The following is an 18,211-nucleotide window of genomic DNA, read 5'->3' as shown; positions in this document are numbered from 1 at the left end:
TGTATATTTTAAGCGATGATTGTCTGCCCAGAAGGGGTAGACCTCTGTTTTATTGTCTTTCAGATAATCAGAGAAAACTGATGCCAGCTGAACAGCATTCAACATACCATGCATTTACTGGCACAACAGGAATTACGTTTTGCGTTCTGTGTTCTGTCTTGTGGCCGGAATTGTTGCGTTTAATATTTTTATAGAATAGTCTAGTTTAAAATCAAACAAAAAGGGTTAAATTAAAATGCAGATACTTGTCTTGTTCAACTTGGAATACAAAGTGTTTGGATAAATCAGGAGAATGTGATTTACTGAAGTCTAATGCATTTCCTTAAGTAAGAAAAAGAAACTTCATTGGCCAAATTGTTAATTGCAAAAATTGTTGTTAAAATTTGCATACCAACAGTCTGTGGAAGTAAAGACATGAAAAGTTAACCCACTCCCCATATTGTACATGGGATCTTTCTGGCTACCTCAGATTTCTAGCCAGGGGGCTGGGGAAAGCTATTGGACTACAGGTTGAATTGAATGAACTCCTCAAAGTGGGTGTACTTACTCTAGCTTTGCCACATTGCCACAACCCCTGTGTTGTTCCCTGCTGCGAGAAATTTCAACTAGAGAGCTTCACAAAACTCCCTACAGCTAGTACTTCCCACCTACTTCTCTCCTCCTGGCAATGACTGTGGGTGGAATAATGGTGATTCCTCACAACTCAAGTTCTCACCTTCTCTTATGGATACAGGAACCTCACCACGATTAACCATATCTTTATTGCTTAGCGTTTGCATGACTGTAGTTTGCTCCATGTAAGACTACGACCCTAGACCAGTAGGAAACTGCAGCCAGCATTGAAAATAGCAGCCAACTTAAGCGGTGTTTCCCTCAAGGAAGGGCATTGCACTAGAACTCACTGAACTGCACAGGCTGATCTCCATGTGGAAACTAAAGATGTGGTTTTGGACCTACAAAGACATATATTGTTTGGGGCCTGACTGCCTGAAAGATGCCTCTATCCTTATGTGATACTGCAATGGCTGCACTCAGGAGAAGTGCTCACATTGGAATCCTCGGATCAGATGGCAGGCATTGGTGCAGAGGTGTAGTGAGTGCCCTCTGTACCCTCCGACCGGAGGGGGCCCCGCAAGGAAGGGGGCCCCTAAAAGTGGCAAAAAAAATGTAAGGTATAACTAGGTAAGTGACATTTATTGACGCTATTGCACAATCCATGTCGGTTTTACTGACAAAACCGTGAAGTCATTATGACACATCATAATGCTATTGGCTACATCAGTTGTCTGTCGGTCAGTTTCGAATTTTAGTTGGACCCATTCAAAGAATGTGTATTTGCGTTCATAATGGCGGTCGGCGGATAAATGTTATTAATTTAGTTGTTTAGTTTTTTATCGTTTCCAACGCAGAAGCGTGCTTTGTGATGTCTAAGAGAATGTATAAGAGCGGAGCTAGTAAACGAAAGGCAGCAAAAGATGCCGAGAAGGAACTTGAGAAAATTCCAAAGTTGTCAACGTATTTTGCGCTGCAATCCAACGTACAGGTACAGGCACATGAAACGGACAGCGCTAGCAGCGATGAATCATATCCAGAAGTATCCAGAAGTGCTTCAAGTGAGGTCGAAGGTGAAGCCAGTTGTTCTACCAAACAAACTGTGACAGATATTCCAGCTGCTGCCGGGAAAGAAGTATCTGAATCTGAACCACTGACTGATGATCCAGGAGATTGGCCGTCTATAATATCGGACAGGCAAGTGTGTGACATTGTTGCACGTGGCCCACCGCAGCAGAATGAAAGTTACGAATTTCCATTTAACGAGGAAAGACGGAGGTTCACAAGTACTCATTTCTATCGAACCATGGCAAATGGCGAGAAAATAAGACGTTCATGGTTAATGTACTCAGTTCAGAAAGATGCCATTTTTTGTTTTTGTTGTAAATTATTTGGCACTGGCGACATACCGCTACGTCGTGGAACATCTGCTTGGAAAGCACTGTCAAAAAGACTTCAGCAGCATGAAACAGGCAAAGGTCATCAAGACTGTATGGTGAAATGGTTTGACCTTCGGTCAGGCATAGTAAACCGTACATCTATTGACCAACTCGAATTGCAGGCTTTTCTGAAAGAAAGAGATTTCAGGAGAAATGTTGTCAAACGCATGGTTGATGTCGTTATTTTCTTGTCCGAAAGAAACTTGGCATTTCGAGGAAGTAATGAAAAGCTCGGCGATCCTTCGAATGGCAACTTTTTGGGACTGTTTGAATTGCTTGCAAAGTATGATACTGTCCTCAGCGAACTTTTACAGAGGATTAAGAAGGCAGAGACACATGTTCAGTACCTCAGTCCACAGATCCAAAACGAGCTGATTCAACTTGTTGCCAGTAACATTCAAGAGGCCAACATAGCGCAGCTTAAAAAAGCAAAATATTATTCAGTTATTTTGGACTGTACTCCCGACGTGTCACATGAAGAACAGATGTCTGTGGTGTTACGCTTTGTTGAATGCAACGGTGAAGATGGTGTCAATATTCGTGAAGCGTTTGTTGGTTTTCTTAATGTTCATGATACAACTGGCGAGGGCTTATTGGAAGCGTTTCTTGAAAAGGCAAACAACTTAGGAATAGACATTGCTGACATGAGAGGCCAAGCTTATGATAACGGCGCAAATATGAGAGGAAAGAATAAAGGAGTTCAAGCCCGCATGCTAGAAATAAATGACTGTGCCTTGTATGTACCATGTGGAGTTCACACTTGGAATCTTGTGATCTCAGAAGCGGCAAAGTCATCGAAATATGCCGTTGACTTTTTCGGTAAGGGGCCCAGACATATGTTCGGAGGGGGCCACGTTCTTTGTTGCTACGGCCCTGCATTGGTGCCAGTGTCTCAATGAGCTGCACTAGACTCCAGCTTGGTCCCACAGAGCCCTGATGTGACAACAATGAGGTCATGCTACAACACTCATTTTTTCCAGGCTTCCTCTTTAATGGCATTTGGGATTGATGGGTTGGGAAGAAGGCTACCTTTTTTGACACACTGAATTTCTGTGTGTTTTATAAACGCTTGTAAAGCAAACAGTGGGGTCAAGAGTTCAAAATCATGAACCAGGATCTCCAAAATAAGGAGGAGATTTTAAGAGATAAATTTTAGTTTCTTTTTACTCAGCTTGTTTATGAGCCAGCTGGGGACACACATTCAAAGTTTTTCTCCGCAACCATGAGGGCCAGAAACTTTTGTTCCAAATGAAACCCGAGATACTCCCATAACATGATTCCTCCAGCAGCTAGAGCTTTATAAAAATGTCGCAAGACTTGCAACGTAATTGCAAAAGTTGGCAACGCTGCCCTGAACAAGGCTTGTTAGAAATCTGAATGAATAAGAGCCCTAAACAGTATACAAAGCTCTAATTGGACTATAGTGGTCCCACCATGCTCCATCTCAATTGTAGCACATCCCCAGCAACATTAGCAGCTTCAAGAACACAAAGATAGACTTTCCAAGAAGAGTAATCTCTGAAGGCTAATACTGACACCATTCTTAAAGAGACTGCTTCGCCAGATAGATCACCGCAATGCACTCCACACAGGCTGCTCTACTTGGAAGGCCAGCTGCCTGCTCAATGATGTTTCATTTCACCTGTGCTCTGCAATCTGTGCTGGCTTTTTTTTCCTCTGGGTTCAATTAAGGCATCAGCCTTACCCTCTAAACAGTAAACTAATTAGGTTCTGGTTACTTCAGACATAACCCCTCTCCTCATACAACACAGTGAAAGTGGAGATCAAATGGAAGCACTCACGCTTCTGCTTAAGCGGAAAGGGGGTTTTGGTTTGGAAGCAGATTCTTCTCAATGAAAGATTCTTGACTGTGGAATCTGCTTTCTCCCTCTCTCTCAGTTCAGGGCCCGAATTTACTAAGATCCAGACCATGCTACTGCAGTTTGAAGGCTTGTTTCTCAAGGCAGAATTGGCCAGAATCCAGCACCACACCTACTTGCCTTTTAAAAATTATTAGTCTCTGGCTCTAAGAGACTGCACAGCTGTGAGAGGCCAATTAGAACAGAGGAGGCCTCAGTAAAATGCTGGCAGAAGGCCCTCCCAGGCTCTTGTAAGTGCAGCTGTGCTAAGGTCAGCCCCATCTTTATAGCCATGAAGCTGCTTAGCTCAGCACAATCACACTTACATAAGAGGTAGGTTTTGGCAACCTGCTTCAGTTAGTTTATAAGATCATCATGCCACTATTTGGGGGCAGCAAGGGAAAGGGCTCATTCTAGGACACTTCACTGGCTCCACTGACCCTACCAAATTTGCCACATATTTGACCCCTAGTGTTTGTACAGCACTCAAAGTGTCATGGAACATAACCTATACATGGAGCTCTGGAAATCTTTTCTGACAGGGAGAGGAAAGAAAAAGTGATTTCTGCAGAATCTAACCTTTGTTTTAAGGTTATCTTTAAAATATAAGCCTTGAGTCCTCACAGTTGTGAGGGGAATGTGAACAAGGCAGGACCATCTTCCTGAATGTGCAAAGAAAACATCCAAAACCTCTCCTGTTTGGCAAAGCTGTGAGCAGTAGCAGAGGTGCTGGGTGTTCTCTCTGGACACTGAGGAAGATGACCCCGCTGTAATGGACTCCCCTGCCTTGAGCACATTTGAAAGGCTTACCTTCACAACTGTGAGTACTGTTAAGTGAGCAGCAGTGAGAGTTTCGCTGATATCCCTTTAATTCTGAATAACTCAGTGAAAGGTGTCAATAATCAGGTGGATTCATATTGCTGATAGGTGGCAAAGCTGTGAACAGCAGCACAGGTAGGATTCCAAATGAGAGGAGTCTGGAAGAGGGATAGAACAGTAGATACACTTCCCTTCTCACTCCCGTACCCACTGAGCAGGTTAGGGCAGGCAGACCCACACCAACAGTCAACAGTTAAGGTGACATCCCCTTCCTGTCCAGCTGCCAGTAAGAAGAGGCTGAGCAAGAGGCTTCAAATTGATCGGACACCTGCTATATGGAGACATATATATAAAAAAAAAATGCCTCCAGGCAGGGACCACGCAGACCCCTGTAAGATTCTCAGCTGGCCCCCTCTTCCCAGGAGCTAGGGGTGGGTGGGTGCTGGACTTCTCTTCAAGGGCGAGGGACTCCCAACTCCATTCATTCCTGACCTTTTCTGTGTTCATCACTTCCTTCCTTCCAGACACATGCAGGATTTTTCTCTGGCCAGAGGGCAAGAGTGCTGCAGGAACTAATCAATGCTTCTCCAAGCACTGCCTGGGAAGAGAAGGGGGACACTGGAGAGTGAAACTCCTATCCCACAAGGCTGGGTAATAAGAGATCAAGATTGATCTTCAAACTCCGAAGCTTAGAAGTTATGCAGTTCTTGTGCTCATTTTTAAATAAGTATAAAATACTCCTTTAGCAAAGTTTTGCTAGGATGGACACTACTGTATATAACAAAGCGTCGAAGAGCAGGAGCACAATTAGTTTATACCCAGGAAAGTAGCTTGCTGGGCATAAACAAATAGCAGGTTTTATAACTCTTCCAGTTTCTAAGGCTTCAAAGTTTCCCTATTGTGTCAGGTAGTCAAAATTAAATGGCAAAAAAACCTTCAATAAGGGAGAGTTAAGGTTGCTTGGTGGTAGCTCGAGCCCTTCTAAAATGTTGAATTTAGCCATACTCAGACTTCTGAAAACCAGGAAATACAGAGTAAAGTAAACACCCACATAACCTTAACTCTGCCCCCTGGACCTAGCAATAGCCACTGGGAATTATCTGTATGAACTGCAGCTGGCTTGACTACGTTGAGTGTAGTTGTATTGAATGACAGCGGAATAGGCTGGAGCAGATTGCAAGAATGGTGACTATAATAAGAGGAGATTTGAGTCTGAGTCCCTCCCATGTGTATGATCAAAAGAGAGAAGTGCATGCGTACCTTGAGGTTCCTGTCTGCATTCTTTCAATACAGAATTGTGTAGGCTGTTGGTAGCAGGGCACTAGGGCCTTCTTGCCATGGGTACTGGCAGTAGTGAAGTGGGATATAAGAGCAGACTGTGGAGTTAATGCTGGTTAGGCTTAGGTGGCATCCTGTGTGCAAGTGTGAAGGGATTATAAAAGAGTAGGAAGTAGTTCTTAAATGTTAAAAGTGTGGTATTCTGTCCAGAGAGTAGACTCAGTGTTTGAGGGTAGGGAAAGTGCAAGTAGCACCTGTCCACTACAGTGAAAAGGCAATGGGAGGGTGTGTGTCAGGGTTATCAGGCCATAACACTGCCCTTATGAGTTAAAGTTATGTGGGCATTTACTTTAACTCTGTATTTCCTTGTTTCCAGAAGTTTGAGTTTTGCTCAACTTTATGTTCTGGAAGTGCTCAAGCTATGGCCAGGTAACCTTAAATCCATGTTAAAGTGTTTTGCCATTTAATTTCCTCATTTTTTAAATAGAAAGAGAGTTGTTTGTTGTTAGGAGTTAATGGTCATTTAGACAGTTGTAGTTCTCAACTATGATTGCAGTTGATATGCTACTGTGGCTAGATAATAATTGAAAGACTTAGCTTTTCTACAGTGCTTTTCATCACCAGATCTCAAAGAACTTTACATCACTATCCATATTTTATAGCTGGGAAACTGAGGCATGGAGCAGTGGAAGAGCTAGGACTAGACCACACAACTGCTGTGTGATTCTTCAATGCTTCTTCCCTCTCTTGCACATTTTGTCACAGTGGGCTGGGGATAATCACCATGTTTGGAGATGTTTGCTACCTGTAGTTACCAACAAGGTCAGAGAGAGAAATCTCATCCTGACTTTTGTCTCAAAACCGTGCCAATTTCATTACATGATGGTTACAGTAACTTTAAGCAAGTGAGAAAAAGAGACTGGGGTGTGTGTCTCTTGCTCTTTGCTCCTGCTCCACCAATCCCCGGAACATGTAGTCCCCAGCCCACTTTTTAGCTCCCCTGACCTCTCTTAACCTGAAAAGCCATTAGCTGGCACCACAGAAACCATTGACATGTAAGAAGTTGCTCCTTGCAGTGTCCTGCCTTACCCTACTGCTGCTTAAACACATTGCAGGAAGCAGCTTACTGGAGGGCCAAACACTATCTTGGCTATGTAGCCCAAGCTGCACAATGAGCTAGGGCCTTCGCTCCAACTGCCAGCTGGGATTCCTGACCCTGCTTCAGCCAGGCTTCCCTGCCTTGCCTGAGGTGCATCCAGTCTGCCTCTCCTCCAAATCATGTCCCTGCTGCACACTGAACAGCCTCCCCACCCCACATAGGGGTGGAGTGTAGCTTAACTATTTATTTTCTGAGTTTCAGCTGTGTAAATCTGTGTTACCTTCATTCCTTCCCACCCCAGATCCCAGATCACATTGAGGGTCAGGAAGAGGAGCTAAGACACCCCTCAAGAGGAGCATGATCCCCCATATCCCAGACCACACAGTGGGCAGAGAGAGGGGCTCAGATCCCTGCAGAGGGGTGGGACTCCCCCAGATCATAGCATTCACAGGGAACGGGAGAATTCAGGATTGAGAGCCACCCCACTACTAAAACCCCAACTTCCTGTTACCCCTCCCATTCTCCAACCTCTCCCATCTTCTCACCCCCACCGCCAATTCCTACCCCCAATTTAAGGCCCCCAATCCTTTTTCCCCTCTCTTACTATCCATTCCTGTTTATCCCCCCATAATACCTGTACCACTCGCTGCAGACCTAACCCCTTCTCCCCCGTTACCATACCACCTTATCTTGCTCCCCGAATCACCCCTCCCCACTCTGTAAACGGTCTCAAGCGTAGTTTCTTTTCTTTTCAAAAATAGTTTCATTACCTTCTGAATAGTCTGTTGTACTCAGATTACATTTTTCAAAAAAAAAAAAAAAAAACTTGCTAGGGGCAGATTTTTACCAAAAGTTTACAGTTCATTCTCAGACGTCTGCCCAGGGTTGATTTCAAAGTTGCTAGATCCTGTGAATTTAATGAAATGCTGTTTTTTCCTTGGGGCTGTATCTTGGGAACCCCTTGCTCAAATGACCCAACATTTGGGGTATGTCGACACTGGAAACTTCAAAGCGCTGCTGCAGAAACGCTCCGGAGGCAGCGCTTTGAAGTGTGAGTGTGGTTGCACATGATCACTGGGAGAGAGCTCTTCCAGCACTCCTGGTAATCCACCTCCACGAGGGGATTGGCTCTCAGCGCTTGGAGCTTGTCTACACTAGAGCTTTAAAGTGCTCAGACTTGCTGTGCTAAGGGAGGTGATTTTTCACATCCCATAGCCAGCAAGTTAGAGTGCTATAAAATGTAAGTGTAGACAAGCCCTTGGATTACAACCACCACCCTACACTCCCATGAGACATAACAAATTTCAAGCCAATCCAAGTAAGCACACCAATTCTAGAGCACTACAAAGAGTTATCCTTTTAACAGGAAGCGCTTCCAACCTTATCTAGAGCAGAGCTGCTGCTCAATTTTATAATACTGCATAAAACTGAAGGAAAAATGAAGTGGGGGGCCTCTACATATCCATCAGCAACCCAGCAGGTTCAGAGAGGTGTTAAGTGGCCCAGGCATCTCAGTGAAATGTTCCCAGCTGAAACAATACCTGATGGAGATGTCTTAAGTACCAACACCACCCGCTGATGTGAATGGAGCAGTTCAAAGAATGAACCTAAGGTTTGCTTGGCAGCAAGAGTCCCATGATGCTCTGCAGGTAAGTTAATTTTCAGGAGTGGAATTTTACTAAGCAATAAACTTTTGAAATTGCTGCAAGAGATATTTTAGGGATATTAACCACAAAATGTGCACAAGAGTTATAACAACGTTACCCCAAAACAGAAATAAGCAATGACTAACCATAAGGTACTGAGGCAGTTGTAAAGTTACAAGGGAACAGAAATCTTAGAAAATGACCTAAGATAAGAAATAGGTACCAAAAAGGAGGAAATAGATAAGTATTGGAATGAGAAACACAAAAGAGTAATATGGGTATAGGAGCCCTGAGAAAGAGGAAGTAAACACCATCCGCAGTCTGGACTGACAGCAAGTATGTTTGGGGAAGGGCTTCTGCAGCTGTTGGCATCTCATGCCCCTCTGGGCAGGTGCTGTCTTTGTTAAACCAACAAATCCAAACACAGCTGATTTATCTGAAGTTTGTTATTAATAAACTAACCTGGACTTGAGAGAACCCCTCTCACTAAGCACATTTACAATTTTTACAAGTATTAGTTATCAATTAGATGTTAATTATCAATGAATTATTAATCAGTTAACAACAGTGTTCCCTCCCCACTCTCCTGGAGAGTTTATGATATGTGTCAAGCATGAATGTTCTCAGCTCCCCACCCTAGTCTCAGCAGTATGTTCTTGGTGCATACCAGTTTGAGCTCCCCATCCAGAGGGGAAGAACTTCCCCAGATCCTGACTCACATGGGAGGAGGGAAAGGGGCTCAGACATCCCAAGAAAGACAAGCCCCCTCAAATCTGACTCTGGAGGGGGCAGGGTTGGATGGTCACATCCCCACAGATGGGCAGGAGCCTCACATTCTGGCACATACTCACAGATGCAAGGCTTACACATCACCAGGGGGCAGAGACCCCCAGATTTCAGCTCACATGGGGGATAGGGAGATGGAGGGAGGGTATAACCTAAGATATGTGAGCCAGGTTCTGGAGGAAGGTTGCCTAAGTGAGGGGGTCACATCCCTGTGGATAGGCCAGGTGGCCTAGATCATGATACACACATGGGAGGGGAATGTGGGGCTGACAGGTGCCTCTGCCCCATTCATCCTCAGAGTGCTCGGGGTAGTGCTCAGATTCGATGACTAACACACACTTGGGGACACCCAGGTCCTGTGATGCAGAGGTAGTTTTCCAAGAGTTAGCCTCTCTCTGCACATGAAAAAACAATGAGGAGTCCTTGTGGCACCTTAGAGATTAACACATTTATTTGGGGAAAAGCTTTCGTGGGCTAAAACCCACTTCACTGTATTCCATTAGATGGGCGACGAGGCATGTGAGTCTTAGCTTGTCTAACTGGAGAAGCAAACTCTTTTTGAAGCAACATTTTAATTTGATTTCCCTCAAAGGCTGGTGGGTACCAAGCACTCTATTTGGGTAACCCTTGTCAGTCAGTCCCTGGTACAATGATGTGAGCCCTGATTTGATCTCTGTCTGTCGGCAAAAAATGTGTCCACTTGAAGAAAAGCGGTCTTTTCCCCCAAGGGCTGAAACTCAGCAACACCTTGTTTAAAAGGCTCCAAATTTAGACCACTGACGGTGCCCCATGTCTCCACGAGATGTATCAAATTTCAACAAAATTTGATTAACAATATGGATTTCAGAGCACTTAGAACAGTCGAGCTTTAAACAGAAAGCTGGCCTTAACCTTAACTCTAGCAGAGATGTCACTCTGCTATAATGCTCTAGATTATTCTCCTCCTCCATAGGAATTGGTGCTCATATGACTACCTTAGGCTGATGAATTAAAAAAGTGTCCAGCCACACTCTCCATTCAGTTCAGCCTTTGAGAAGCAAGGAGGCAGCAGCACTGTTGAAGTGTAAATCACCCACCAAAATCTTGCCAAAAGTTACAGTATGTGTAACAATAGGACATAACTAGAAACCCACAGCAGTTAAAAGGTGTCTCCCTGTAAGCCTCTGCTCCTCTCAAACACCACAGAAAAGGGTTTAAAATGCACTTTTCCCCTAAGGCAGCTTTAGAAGCAGAAAGGAGGAAATTACCTTACAGACAGGATAGTGTGGCTTTTGCTTTTTGGCATAAGGTGTGGGAGGGATATTTCTGCTCCATTTTGTATTTTCACAGCATATCAGAAATATCCCCATCCAGGGGTTAATTATAATCTAATTAGCTTTTCAACATGGGCAAGCACATTCTAATGAGAACACATCCCAAGTTGTCAGTCTCTCATCCATCACAGATGGGCACTGTGCCCTCTTGTTAAATCAAAGAATTTATGTTCCTTTGGATCTTCCCTGCAGCCAGGTGAGTGCAGACTTACAAAAGAAGATGGGAATCCAGCATTACTTGGAGGTTTGTAACACCATTTGGCTATCCTAAAAAAGCATAGCTGGTTTTCTCCTTTATCAAAGGGCTTTAGAACTGGGTCAGTTTGGCTGCCTACAGGGGCAGAGTACTGGGGTAGAGAATGTTAGTAAGCCTGTAGACCAGCCCCTTTTTAGCTCCACAGACTTATGTTTCCTTATTAAGTCAGTAACAAGCCCCTCCTATCAGCAGTGACGGGGTAATGGTGCCACTATAAACACTCATCTTGGACAGATGCAGCAACCCTACACCAACATGTCCCATCTGTATGAGGGAAACTCCCATCTCTTTGCTACATCCAGCCATGTAATCAGTTACATAACCTACTCCAAACAATTGCTGCTAAGTCTGTCCTGGCCTGTCTCTTTGAAGACTTGTTGACGACTCACAGTAATTTGGTTCCATTTAGATAGAATTTTGCTTTTAAGTCACATTTCTGTGTTTTCCTCCTCTAATTCGTTACTACTAGAGATGTTCACAAGAAAACAGGATCTTCACAATTTGAGCACAGGAATAAGCAGATACACAGAGGAATTCCTAAGGCACAGAGATCCTGTTTTTGTGCAGATTTAACAAGGAGGAAATAAAAGCACAGAAAAAAAAATATGACCTAAGCAGAAGTGTCTCTAAAAACAATGTATTTCAAAGTATTCTCTGAGGAATTAGCAGCTCTTTAAAAAGGTGTCAAGAAAGAGCCAGTAGCACAAACTAGAGAAGATCTTGCACATTTACATAGTCTTGTATCCTCAGTGATCCCAAAGTGCTTTATAAATGTAAAGGAATACACAGAGATCATACCAGCCATGCCTGGGATGGGACACAGCAACTGTATAGCAGCAAATAGTGAATCTACACTATAGCTCAAGGCAACAAGTGTGAGCTAAACTGCACAGGGAATATTATGTATGATACGAGAGGGAGGGACCCTTTAAGGAAGAATTTAGAAGAGGCCAAGATGCTGTTACCTGGTAAAGACCTTCATCATCCTCTTGGATCTCTGTGTTTGGCAGGCTGTGATGTCGCTCATAACCTGTCCGGCACATGCCATTGGGCTGTCGTGCTAAATCCAAATGGTGATCACTGGAGGATGGGGTCATAATCATTCCCTGACTGGCTGGTGAGTGACCTTTGCGTGACACAGTCTCCTTCCGATGATGGATCAGTTTCCTGGCAGATGGAATGGAAACAGGTGCATTAGGGACACGGGTGAAGCGATGAAGTCAGTACCCAATGCCAAGAAGCTTAAGTCTGAAACTGGACTGTGGTTACAACAGACATCTCCATAGTAAGGATCTTTACTGAGGATAGAATAAGTCCAATTCCACTGAACTACTAAGGAAGCACCTCTCAAAGAGGAGGGAAAGGTCTTTGTAAAAAGCACATGATTTGTGAATCAGGGTTCACAGGAGATGTATCTCCACTTCATGGTACAGAGGGCTAGTTGTTCTGCCACACGCTTTAGACTTGCTTGCACCTTAGCTCTATGGCTCCCTTACAGTGTCCATGATGGTTTGATTTGAGGTGAAACAGATATGCCTCAATCCATAACTCAAGGTATCAAAAAAGTCTCATAGCAAGCAATTGTTAATAGTGTATTACAAAGATGCCCTGGTCTGGTGTTCGCTAATCCCAATAGATTTACATTTTTAAGCAATGAAGGAAAGAAACAAAAGCACCCAACTTCAGCAAGCTCTGGACACCAATTCAGCCTCTCTCCATCTTTAAATGCCACTTTCTTTGTCCCTCAGGAGTGGGCTATTGAAGGATCACCCTGCAACTACTGCCCACTGAAGGTAACATATCTATTCTTTGTATTCTATACAGGTTCTTATACTGTCCTCAGCACTGTAGTGTCTCAGAGCCTTCCAGAAGTGCATTAAGCAATGTGGCTGACATTTGTCATGTGCGGATCTATTCTCCCTCAGACCCTCTCCCATGGATAAAATTGTGCGTACAATGCAGTGATTTATTTGGGCTTTTCTGAGGGATGCAGAGGGTTGAGGTCCAGTATCCGCAGTGGAGATGCCTTTCTCCAGATGCTCTTCTCCAAGCCAACCACCACAAATTGTGTATTTGTGGGTGGGTGAACACACATACACAAAAATCATCAGTGCCTATGGGATCAATACCTTTGCATCTGGAGCCTTAAGCACAACTCAGACCACCCAATGAGAGGAGTTGCAAGCCATGCACTATGCAATGAGCACCACTGCTCAAGTGGGTTTTTATTTCAGGACAGGGGAGTTATGTGTCACTCTACTAGCTGCAGAATTTCCTTTACATGCTGCATTTGGCAAATTCAACCTTGAAACCACTTAGCAGCAATGTCATGATGCTGAAGTATCACATCTCTGAGCGATCTTCTAAAAAGTGCCTAGGTGTTTCAGTGTCACTGGCTGGACAGCAACTGCAGAAGGTGCAATTACCGTGCTATCACCAGGGAAGGAAGAGTCCTCACCCAGGAGTAGCAAGGGCCAAGGGACAGAAAGAAACAAGTAGTCTCTAGACCTTAACACTCCATCACTGACTTTAGCGGAGAGATGTTCTCAAGTTCATGTTTTAACCAAGAGCAGATTTAAATATAAAGGTCAAGTGACCTACGAGTTTGGGGGCAGGGAGAAAGGAACAAGAGGGACAGCTGCATCTGAGAGGGCAAACTGGAACGGCCAAAGAAGGTGTAAAATCTCTTTTCCCAACCTGGATTGCAATTGAACCAAAGTATCCCCCCCTCCCTCACACTTGTAGAGAGAACTGTCAAGCAAGCCTCTAGCCAATGTGACACTCTAAACCGCATGCGGTGGCTTAGAGTGGCAGACAGGTGCCCCGTGAGTTGGAGAAACTGCTTTGCTTGGAGGAAAATGGAATTGTGGGCAGAGATTGAGAGTAGGCACTGCAGTGATGACTGGAGACTCAGCTGTTCATCACTTGGCTCTCACATCAGTGAGTTGGAGGGCTCCCTGAGTACTTCAGTCCTTTGTTTACTTAGCGGCAGTGGGGCTCCAGTTACCAACAGCCAACCCGGCCATCCTTTATTAACCACACCCAGGACTGGAAAGTGAGCAACCACCCACCATGGCTGTACCACTAAGTTCACTCTTTCCCTGCCTCTTGGGAAAGAGCATGAGCTGTCAAGTCCCAATCTGTCCCAGGTACTGGCTGTACTTACTGGAGGACATCCCTCTGCTCCAAGTTGTATTTGCCTCCATTCTTCATAGCTGCGTTGTGGATAGCCTCAATAGCTCGGTCAATAGACTGCAAAACCACATCTTGTTCCAGCACCTATGGAACACAACACGCTACAGGTTACCATATCTTAATTTTCAGATTCCTTTCCATTGCACTTCACAGTAAGGGAAGCTGATAGCATAAGAAATCCACAGGAACAGGCAGTGCAGAGAACTCAGATGACTAATGGAAACAAGAAAAAGGCTTCAGCTGCCCACAACCACGGCATGATGATGATAGTCAGTGTCAACTGTTCTGGTCTGTTCATTACCTCTTTGAAGAACAAACTTTTTAAAAATTGATTTTTTTTAAAATGTGCAGGTGTACACAAAATGGATTCTGTCTATTCAAGATTTATTGTTAGAGATGAGAAACACATCACAGCTCCATGCACTTGCCTTCCGAGCCCTGAATTCCAATAATTCATTACATGAAGATCAATTGCAAAGAGCACGGAACAGCTCTTCAGATCAATTTCACATTCAAATTGCCACAGTAAGTTTTTGAGTTTCGACTGCAACACATAGTTTGTTCCATGCTCATTCCTTCAGCTACATTTACCCACCTCTGGAGCAACATGCACACCAAGTATCTGGAGACCTTCTCATGCCAGTTGGCTATAGTACTGTTTGTCTTTTATTCACATTCTTCTTGCTAGTTTTCTAACAATTTTGCTGCTGAAATGGCTTTTCCAGATTCCCACTCAAGTCATCATTGAATCATTTGCTCTTCTAGTTACACGCCTACCAGCCAATTTACCACATTTTTTTGTTGACAATACCAGCTTTTCAAGATGAAAAACACCAGAAAACATCTAATTCATCAGTCAGACCATGTCCAAAAGCCTTGGAACAGGTTTAACTGTCATTCACAGTGGCTGTGCATTCAGGAAAATAATACTGCACTACACTGGCAGGATTTAAAACTGAAGCAGTTTCCCCAACCTAGTTGAATTACAGGTCAATCTTCCTTTAACATGGACTCTGGACCTTCCATTCCCCAGTGATTTTGCACCATGGCTTTGTCTATTTAGACTTCAAATCCTAGATCCATTTCTCCCAACCCTCTTAGCAGAGATGGAAGAGGCACCATGCTACAGAACCCGGGCTAGGTGCTTATCCACACAAGGCAAGTTGGACCAGGGCCAAATAGCTTGCACTACAAAGAATGACTGGAATGAAAGAACAGGAAAAATTCAAGTTGGCCACTAGGCCTGAAATATTCCTAAAAGATTTTATATATTAAGACTTTACACGTATTGAGCACCTTCCACCTGAAGTTCTGTAAGTACTTTACAATCATTACGCAAGCCTCACTTTTAGGCACAGGGCAACTGAGGTCCAGGGCAGACAATGTAATGGTGAGTATTGTGCAAGGTCACAACAAGTCAGTAGTAGAACCCTGAATATAGATAGTTGGGAATTAATACTCCTGGGCTGAGTGTGCTGACCATTAAAAAAACCACTGCCTGCATTCTCAGTTCAGTGCATGTGGGTTTTCTGGTTGTAATCAGGCATTCACTCCATCTGTCTGAATGCTGTGGATCTCCTTCATTTTTCCTTGCTTTACCCCCTGCCCACATCACAGCAACCATTTATCTGGCCAAAGAGCATTTGGAAGCTCATCAAGGATGCACATTAATTGGCCATGGGGGGTTGCTGCAGAGCAGCACAAGGCAATTCCTCTCCACAAGGGTTGAATGCGCTGCCTCCACAGCACTGGTGTGCAGGCTCTGATAACACACTATGTATTATTTATGCATTGATTAATTACTAAGCCAAATGTGTATTTACAGCAACCTGCAGACAACACTGAAAAATGCCAAACAAGGCAAGGAATGAAAGTGCCTCTGAAACACTTCTTTTTTCAGAGAGACCATTTTTAGTTTTTTTGTAAGACAAGCAATAAGGAGAAAACAGTAGGGGAATCTGTTTTAGGAGACAAATCCAAAGTATGTTAAAATAAAAATATCTGCTCATTAAACACTACAGATATGAGCTAAGCTACCTCTAACAGCCCAGCATGCACGCAGGGAAAAATCTCCCTCAACCCCTCCCCTCATAAGCAGACTTTTCTACCTCTAATGAAAGATCTAATTTAAAAGCCCAAGCAGGGCATACACGAATATATTTAGAACAGTGTTTGGGAAGGGAGGAAAGGCAAAGCATTTCAGAGAAGGCATTTCACATTCTGAGAAGATAGGAGAAAACTTAGGTGAGCTGTGTTTCCCCTCTGGGACAGGGAAAGTATAACTGTAAGGAATTCTTCAGTGCTGCCCTCCCCAGAGGAGGGAGGGCAACTTCCCTGAAAGCTGCCAACAGCTCCTCTGATAAAAATGTTTTAGTCCCTCCACCTGCAAAGCCCCTGCACTGCTTCCAAAATGTCCTGGCTGAAGGTGTGATGCAGCACTTGCCATTGCCTCTCAATACACCTCTACCCCGATATAACACAAATTCGGATAGAATGCGGTAAAGCAGTGCTCCGGGGGGAGAGGTTGCACACTCCAGTGGATCAAAGCAAGTTCGATATAACGCGGTTTCACCTATAATGCGCTAAGATTTTTTGGCTCCCGAGGACAGCGTTACATCGGGGTAGAGGTATGCCACCACTGAACTGGTCAAAGGGCTTGCTTATCAAATGACGCACTCACTTCCCAGTATATCCATTCACATCAAACCGCACAATTAAAACAATTCTTAGGCTTTCCACAAAGTGCGCACCACTACCAAACCTTGCCACTACATGATCTTATGGTGATTCATCTCACTCTCCCCAAGGCCCAGTGCTTTAGTTAATCACTGCTCCATTACATATTCACTTAGACTGGAAGCCCTTCAGGGCAAGGACTACATCTTTGGTCTTTAAGCACCATGCTTGCAGTGCTATATAACTGTGTTGCATACCTTGTGCTGATTGGCTGTTTGCTGCTGCCTCTCCTGCCCCCTCCATTCCTTTACTCTACCATCCAGCTAATCCACATCCAAAGGAATGAAACAAAATCAAGGTACAGAACAAGAAATTTGCAATCCACCACACTGTTAACTCTACTTTCATGTTATATATCCCATTCTCTTAACTAGGGCTGCCAACTTTCTAATTGCACAAAACTTAACACCCCTGCCTCACCATTTCCGAGGCCCCACCCTGCCCCTTCTCTGAGACCCCATCGTTGCTTGCCTGAGCCCCCTCCGTCACTCACTTCCTTCCCATCCACTCCCTTTCACCGGGCTGGGGTGCAGGAGGTGAGTGAGGGCTCCGGTTGGGGATACAGGCTCTGCGGTGATGAGAGGTTTGGGGTGCAGGAGAGGGCTCCGGACTGGGGTAGGGGGTTAGAGTGAAGAGCGTATGGACTCTGGCATGGGAGCGCAGGCTCCAGGTGGGGCCAGAAATGGAGAGTTCAGGGTGCAGAAGTCTCTGGGTTGGAGTGTGGGGAGTGAGGGCTCCAGCTAGCGGTGTGGGCTCTGGGGTGGGACCACGGTTTCAGGAGGAGGCTCCAGGCTGGGACCAAGGGGTGCAGGCTGCCAGGTCCCAGTGGCCCCTAGGTGCATGGGCAGTCAGGGAGGCTCCATGTCCTACACTCGTGCCTGTAGGCACCACCCCCATAGCTCCCACTGGTCAGGGTTCCCGGCCAATGGGAGCTGTGGAGCCAGCGCTTGGGGTGGGGACAGCACACAGAACCTCCCTGGCCACCCATGTGCCTAGGGGGCCGCAGGAACCTAGCAGCTGCTTCTGGGAGCCGCATGGAGCCAGGGCAGGCAGGCAGCCTGCCCTAGCCCTGGGTCACCTCTGCACCATCGACTGGACTTTTAACAGCAGAGCTGCCAGGGTCCCTTTTCGACCAGGCATTCTGGTCGAAAATCAGACGCCTGGCAACCCTACTCTTATCCTTTGGGTGACTTGGCTGTTTAGACTAAGATCTTCAGGGCAGAGGACTCTGTC

The 18,211-nt window shown here is 44.9% G+C and overlaps 1 protein-coding gene across 1 annotated transcript in view; it reads right to left on the bottom strand.

The window, feature by feature from the left end:
• The window catches only part of NCKIPSD (NCK interacting protein with SH3 domain), a 120,553-nt gene that overhangs the window by 66,381 nt on the left and 35,961 nt on the right, over window positions 1–18,211 (bottom strand). Inside the window, exons 2-3 of the mRNA XM_032801330.2 lie at window positions 14,214–14,326; window positions 12,013–12,214 (exon numbers count right to left, since the gene is read on the bottom strand). Coding sequence (XP_032657221.1) covers window positions 12,013–12,214; window positions 14,214–14,326 — 315 coding nt within the window. The remainder of the gene's footprint in view (window positions 1–12,012; window positions 12,215–14,213; window positions 14,327–18,211) is intronic.

Source organism: Chelonoidis abingdonii, chromosome 17 (assembly GCF_003597395.2).
Source record: "Chelonoidis abingdonii isolate Lonesome George chromosome 17, CheloAbing_2.0, whole genome shotgun sequence".
Lineage (NCBI taxonomy): Eukaryota > Metazoa > Chordata > Testudines > Testudinidae > Chelonoidis > Chelonoidis abingdonii.
This window is presented reverse-complemented; position numbering and strand designations above follow the sequence as displayed.